The sequence below is a fragment of the Leptosomus discolor genome, chromosome 1 (genome assembly GCF_034619465.1).
Source record: "Leptosomus discolor isolate bLepDis1 chromosome 1, bLepDis1.hap2, whole genome shotgun sequence".
In the NCBI taxonomy this organism is placed as follows: domain Eukaryota; kingdom Metazoa; phylum Chordata; class Aves; order Leptosomiformes; family Leptosomidae; genus Leptosomus; species Leptosomus discolor.
This window is the reverse complement of record NC_141391.1, coordinates 196534210-196541419: the sequence shown is the minus strand read 5'-3', so window position 1 is coordinate 196541419 and position 7210 is coordinate 196534210. Positions and strand designations below refer to the sequence as shown.

The following is a 7210-nucleotide window of genomic DNA, read 5'->3' as shown; positions in this document are numbered from 1 at the left end:
TCTCTGGAGCAGGCCTGACAGTCCGAGTTGTGTCTGCCTGCCAAGCATAGTTCCCCCACAGGTATTGGTACGTTTTTAGTATGTAATAAAGCCAAGAGCAAAAAAACCCCACAACCCTGGACTGCGTGGTATCCTCGAATATAAAGAGAAATTGAATAAAAACTTGAACTACGATGGTAACAACTCCATTTCCGCAGAGTAACAGGAGTGTCGGTCTCACAGGTGACAGGGGTGCCGCGTCCCCTCGCACCGAGCTCGGGTGCTGGTGCCGCCCCTGCAGGTCCGGAGCGGGTCGGGGGCTCCGCCGCTCCCTGGGGAGCCTCCCCCGCACCCTCCCGGGGCAGCTGCCGTGTGCGGGGAGGACGGGCCGCTTTGAACGCTCACCGGTCTCCTGCAGGGACCAGCCCAGGCCCGGCGGGATCACATGAACTGAGCTTTTGAACAACCTACTTTTCTCTGAGCAGTGACTTCGTTATACAACGTAACCTGAATATAGGTTATTTCAACTTTTTTTTCCTTAGTTTCTACTAGTTTTGCAGTTCATGGTAGAAAGTGATGGAGCACGTGTTATCAGGAGCCTGCATACAGACCTGCACTTACAGGGGACATACCGGGAACCCAAATCTTTACAAGTGAGACTTTCCGAAAGCTACTGACCATAAACTTTCCCCATATTTGTTTCAAGAAAATGTAACAATAATAGACACTGTATCACTGAAACAGTTTCTAATTTTTGTATTATCAATCACCTGTTCTTGTGTCTATTATATGTATTTCTAAAACTAGAATTAAGGCAAGTTCTGTCCTTCTTCATGTAGACTTTAATGCCAGTGTATTGCAGTGACAATGAGCATGATAACCATGTGGCCACTGTAATATTTCACATTTCTTGAATATTATCACGCCATTGGTTCCCTGCAGACCACTTAGACAACTGGTGAAGTTTGTACACTGACTTTTGTAATGTGTCTGAAAATGAAAAGGGACCTTTCAGTAGCAGGGACCTCATTTAGATTCCAGTTGAACCATGTTACGTTCAGGACATCACGCAAGAATAAAAAGTTTCAAAAACTTGTGTTTAGCCTGTGCATCAGGTATTACCACTGAGGTGCTCTCTGCTCTGTCATTGTAAAATGACACCCAGTAACCAAATCGTGTATCTGGGGCCAACAATATCGTGCTTACAGTTATTTATTCCTGTTTATTCCACTTTGATTCCAGCAAAAGCGACCAGCAGAGGGCTGCCTTCTTTTAAAATACTCCAATGGGAGGAAATGAGGTGGATTAATGAAACAGTAAGCAAGGGAAAATTTAGGTAACTGGAGAAAATAGTAGAGTGGGTGGTATAGAAAAATACATTAAAGGTAGTCAGCTAGATTAAAACTGGTTTATGCTAGTTTTTGCACATATTACAAATTTTCTTTGCAACAACTGAAAGAAGCATTTGCACATGATTGGCCAAGTTCAAACTTGATGTGAACAGCTGTAATGCTACAGAAAGGAGGCCTGATAACACTGGGGTTTAAGTTCAACTTACAATACAACTTATTTTTTTTACATTCCACTTATAATACACTCCTATTTACAAGATAGGTTTGGCGTGAGAAGTATAATCATCTTTTTACAAATAACGTGATAAATATTTACAAGCATTTATGATATCTCCACTTCTGAGTGGCCAAAGTCAGCTGGGAGTCCCTTCTCTGCCAACGATAGACCTGGTTTACTAAAATGATGCCCTCTTCAATATTCCCCACAAGGAGGTACACCATGGGACGATGGGTTGGAGTCATCCTCTGCGTACAGTTTTCGTTGATAAGCAGCCACTGTTGTATCATACTCTGAGTTTCATAAGGCAACAGTGAGCCCTGGGTAATGAATTCTGCTTGGCATTCAATGTTATACTCCTGATCACCAAATACTGTTCTTTTCTTGGACAGCTTTACTTTCACTGCTAAGGAAAAAAAAAGGAAACACGTAAGTCACTCTGTTTACCCAAATGCAGAAAGAAACACTACCAGTGAAAGCAGGAGGATTCCTTAAAAATACTATGATAATTTAAGCTGATAGAGTATGGCAAGGCCTTCTCCAGCAGCAGTATACATTTTAAAACATTTTTAAAAAATAAAGGTTATGTAGTAAAGAATTTTTTTCATTAAATTAAGCAACTAGGAAAAAATATTTTCACAAAAGGGAGTAACGTATTTTTGCCATCAGCATGTATGTCAGACTTTTCAAATAATTAGGTATCATAAGCTGTTGGTGTTGTTCTTGTACCACGAGGCTGCTCAGCTTGCCCAAGCAATTGTCCTGAGGCTCACTTTGTTCATGTTAGGAAGACCCCTCAGCAAAAACAGCTAGTAGTGCTTGCTGATACCACCCTTTTAGGTATTCTCTTTTCATCAGAGGCATCTACCTACCCCACCTGACTCCACCAACACTTTTTAGCATGAAATTTCTCTATATGACTTGATCTAAAGCCAGCCAAAGCTGCGGAGAGTCTCTGCGCTGACATCGAAGTACTTTGCAGGTAGTTTCTAGGGCAAACTCAAAATTATTGCCTGTCACTCCAATAAGACAACACGAGGTAAGAATTTCTTTTACTGATACGATTTTCTGAGTCTCCTTTTCAGTAAGCTACGTATCACAAAAGTAACAAGGACACGCTATTCATTGGTACAACACCAAAGATTTACTTTGGGTTTAACCACTAATAAAAGGCAAACCTGCTTATTTGGCTGCTTTTGCCAGAAATGTTTTCCATAAAGCATGTTGTACTACAATGCAGCCAACTAGACAATAACAGAAGAGCTATTTGGTGGTAAACTAGATCATTAGTAAATCTTTCATGCAGAATAAATCCTCCTTGTAGTTCGATTAGAAAGAACATATTCTGAAAAACAACCTGAAGTTAAGTCAGCAGCCAAACTCTAAATCCTTTGGAATCGCAGCAGAAACTGTCACTTATTGTAATCCTAATTTTAAAGCGTTTTAGAAAGGAAGGTGTTAGTTTCTTTAACGGCAGCCGTATTAGCAAGGACTTACCAAAGTTACTGTCACAGAAAACTTCAAGAACTCTTTTGTGCGTAAAGAATTCCTCCACCGCTGGGCAGGTCTGGCAGGCAGGCTTTGGTAGGACTGGTAAGAAATTGCAAAGTTTCATCATTATCTTTTGTAATCTTTTGTTTTCATTTTCTGCTGTCAAAGCTGAGAGCCCATTGTTTAACCACAGGGATGACAGAGAAAATACACAGCTGGTCAGCGATAATGTAAAAGTACTACACACTTCTCTGAAAACATGTCTAGGGATGAAAAGGAGCTTAATTTTCCATGCACATTCAGGCCTTGTTCAGGCTGACAAGCTGGATTCCCAGCATCAAACACAGTTACAAATACAGCATTATTTTCAGTATGGCTATGGTGGGTGGGAAAGGGGTTAGGTGGCTGGTTCTGCCAGTGACTCTGGGTGCAGCTGCACTAGGATTGTGAATATATGAATTTGGGTGTGCCCGCAGCAACCGATTCCTACTGTTTTCTGCAGAAGTTAATGAGCCTGAGTGCATTCGAAGCTTTGAACATTAATGTCATGATAACTCAGGTTTCCCTAAGGAAAATCAGATAATAAATCATCACAGCTTTTCTAAGCTGATCTGAGAACCAATTCATTGTATACACAAATTTATCCGTGATAAGGGCCATTGATAAGTCTGTAGAGAGACCTCAAAATACCCCAAACGCGGTGTGCTGTCGTGGGTGTGATACTGCCCACAGCTGTGCAGGGTGACAATGGCCTTCCTCCACTAAGCGTAGACTGTCTACATTTTAGTTTTTTGCAGCAGCGGTGATTTACACCACCTGAGGTCTGCTGCAGCTCACACTGCACGTGCCAGCACTTTCCACTGCCACCTGCACGAACAGGGTGAAGCAGCAGAGACAGACACGACTCCATTTACAAAATCACAGGCTGGGAGCAGTGTCCCTTGTATCTCCTTGATTCCCAGGAACACAGGGTATGGCCACCCTCCCCTCTGCCGTCTTCCATCTACCTTTGTGCAGGTATTTGTATTCCTTTGTAAGAGATGCCAGGCACATGTCCTCGTCCGCAGGGAATCGATCGCAGTCCAGACTGTCAGGCCAGGGGTGTCCATGGCAGGCGAGTACGGGGGCGCAGCTGTCACGGACGGCAGCACACATACTCCTACAAGGATGGATAAACCTGTCGGCGGAGGAAATACCAGGCTGAATCAGTTAAACTCACTCAGTGATAACAGAAAATATTGCAACAGTGATTTCTGTGCAAAGTACATCGTCTTCGCTGATATTTAACATCCTTCAACAGTAACACAGTTCTAGAAGCGGCAGCTGTGCGAACTGTGCAAAGCGGTCTGTATGTGGGCTGCACTGAGCTTACCGGATTAAGTCACGGTTTTTAAAATGCTTTTATTACAACCTCAGAAAAGCTTCAGCATGAGCCTGATTCTATTCGCCGCTTCAACCCTAAATTAACAAGAATAAAATTTCAACTGTAACAAAGTAAAACATGACATCCTTTGAGAACAGCATTCATTTTCCCAAGGCAAACTAAAGTTGAAGTGGAACGTGTTTTCAGTACTTTTCTTTCTAATGAATACAAAAAAATTAACAGAACTGTTTCAGAAAAGGTGGAGAGCCCCTTTAGATTATGATAAACATGCATTTCATTTGATCCCTGCTCTGGCAAATAAAGGCTAGAGTTTTGCACGGTGCTGTGGTACTTACGTATCTAAACAGATGGGTGCAAACAGGGAGCACAGGAATGTCCTCACGTGAGGGTGACAGTCCGTGTGCGCAAGGTGCTGCCAGGTGGTGGATTTTAGGATGACCTCTGCCATGCTGGTGTGTCCCATCAGGTTGGGAAGTCTCATTTCGGAGTATCCAATCTTGTGGCACATGTCCATCTCCTTGGGTATCACTACACATTTCGTCGATAATCCAATGTCAAAGCCTGTTGCCACTCCTAGGAAACTACTCAGAGCAAAACCAAGTATGTTTGCAGCCAAGGACATCTTCCAGTGCCTCCTGGGCTGCTGAGCAGGGAGCTGTCAAACCCCCCAAGCACAGGAGCACGCTGAAAACCTTGTGGCTTATATATCCCAAAAGCTTAATGAACTGTGGGTTATCAACTGCTTTATCAAATCACTCGAGACAAGACCAGGTCTTATTGCCTATTCAAGGGATTGTTGTGATAACCAGGGAGGTGGAGACAAAGTGTAGAAGTATGTTCCCTAAAGACACCGGTGTGCGATAGCCTTTCACGTGTCCCACAGTGTCAGTCGCTGCAGCGTGCTACGTGGCATATTAAATTTTGACGCCTAGAAGTTTTGCTGTGTGCTTTCTAAAACAAATTAAGAGATCCCCCAGAAAAACGGGTGGGCAGACAAGCTGTCTCCTGGGGCTGCTGTGTCTCCTTTGTTTTCAGACACTGCTGGCCAGGAAGAAAAAACAGCCCAGATTGACTTATCAAGTGAAAATGTTTTGCTTGTGCTAATTGCCCATGTCTCTTCCACTGTTTTACAATGTAGAAGAGGTACTTTCTTTGGTCAAGCGCTGTAAAAGAGACAGCCTCCCACTATTAACCAAGTATTTTGTCTGGAAATCTGGATCCTCATCCTGTGACATGCTAAAGGTCTCAACTTCTGCTAATTTTAATAGACACCTGAAAATACAGAATTGTTTTCCTGGTTGAAGTATGTGCCTATCAGATGGCTACAGAACTCGCATCTTTCATTTATTCAAGTTCAGTGGTGGATCAGTATTTATTCAGAGTGGAAAGGCAGTTACATATATGGAGAAACATTTTTTTTTATTATTTCAAACAAACCTGGCTACACTTAAAATAATACTACTTTTCACCTATTTATTAATAAATTACAATTACATTAAGCTATATCAAAGCAAATTATACCAGATGTTTACTTTTTCTGTTTGTAGCACAAAAAATGGTATTAAATTTCTTAAGTTAAAAGTTAACAGAATTACTGCCTGAGTATTTTGTTACTGTTCTTAGTATAATACTGATAAACAGCTTTTTGCGATAGAGAGGCTGGGGAATCAGTTAAGGTGACGGAGGGTCTGAGTAATGTGTTTTTTACCTATTATGAATAGAAAAGTCAGAGCATTAGTTAAAAGAGTTGAAGCTCTACACAAAACATTTTGTGGAAATTTTTAATCTGATGAAAACATTTTTCCAATTAGTTATGGGTGTTAATTTTTATTTCCATTTTTTTATTACATGATTTATTAGCAGAAATGTTTAGATATTAATAGGTGGATCTACTGCAAAATATCTGGCTTGATTATTAGGTTAAAATGAGTATGTTCATGATAGTATATCGTCTAGTATTACTGATGATTACTTGATTGGAATACGTTTTTCAGAAACAGCAGCTTTTTGTGCTTATACCTAGTACATTCAGACAACGTGCTACATATCATTTATATGTTTATACCTAAATGTTAGGTTATTAATGCTAGCATCTTTGAAACTAATGACAAACCCCCACTAATTCCTCCTTAGTTGTCTTCTTTACTCTAAGCTACTGGGAAAATTACAGTATCTGTTTAAGCAAGTCAGAAAAAAATGACAGCATGCAAGGTTCCAGGAACTAAAGACATATTTAAAAGAATCGCCAGGTTTTCTTTTCATTTTTTGTTGCCAGCTCTGTATTTTTTCCAATAAATGTGTTTTCTCTCTCTATGTTATCTCACTTCAAAACAGAGGAACTGAATACCTAACCAGGCTGATTTAGGCCTGATGGTAGCACCCCTTTGCCAGGTGCTCCATGTATTCCATAAAAAGCTGAAGAGCCTTACTCAATCTCACTAGAAGTCCTGTCCTTGCTAAATCTATACAGGTATCCCTGGGGGGCCAGACTTTCACATAGCTGCTCTTGATACCGTTTTGCAACGAAATGACGTCACGAAGCTACCGAGCCCAGGGAGAGGGCAGGCCCGCACGCCAAGCCAACTGCTCAGCCTCTTTGAATGGCTTCCCGGTATCGTCTGCTCTCATGTGTGCTCAGAGCAAAGCCATGAGCCTGACCTCCTGTGCACAGGCACAGCTGCCCAGTGCGCAGGGCTCAGCTCACACAGGCTCCAGAGACCTTGCAGACACCCTGACGTCTCTCACCTGAGCGTCACCGGGGCATTCAGTGACTGCAGTGACACTGGA

General features: G+C 42.0%; 1 protein-coding gene across 1 annotated transcript; it reads right to left on the bottom strand.

The window, feature by feature from the left end:
• Nucleotides 1–1643: 1643 nt before the first annotated feature.
• On the bottom strand, nt 1644–5045 carry LOC104345285 (secreted frizzled-related protein 2). Its single transcript, XM_009949675.2, has 4 exons — nt 4759–5045; nt 4047–4216; nt 3046–3138; nt 1644–1954 (listed from the first exon to the last, which is right to left on the bottom strand). Exons 1-4 carry the CDS (start codon nt 5043–5045, stop codon nt 1644–1646), a joined length of 861 nt encoding a protein of 286 aa, XP_009947977.1.
• Between the last annotated feature and the right edge of the window lie 2165 nt (nt 5046–7210).

Coding starts and splice junctions, on each gene's coding strand:
- LOC104345285 (XM_009949675.2), bottom strand. CDS start 5,045: ATGTCCTTGGCTGCAAACATACTTGGTTTTGCTCTGAGTAGTTTCCTA. Junction 3,139..4,046: donor ATACAAATACCTGCACAAAG/GTAGATGGAAGA, acceptor ATTTCTTACCAG/TCCTACCAAAGCCTGCCTGC. Junction 1,955..3,045: donor TTTCTGTGACAGTAACTTTG/GTAAGTCCTTGC, acceptor TTTTTTCCTTAG/CAGTGAAAGTAAAGCTGTCC.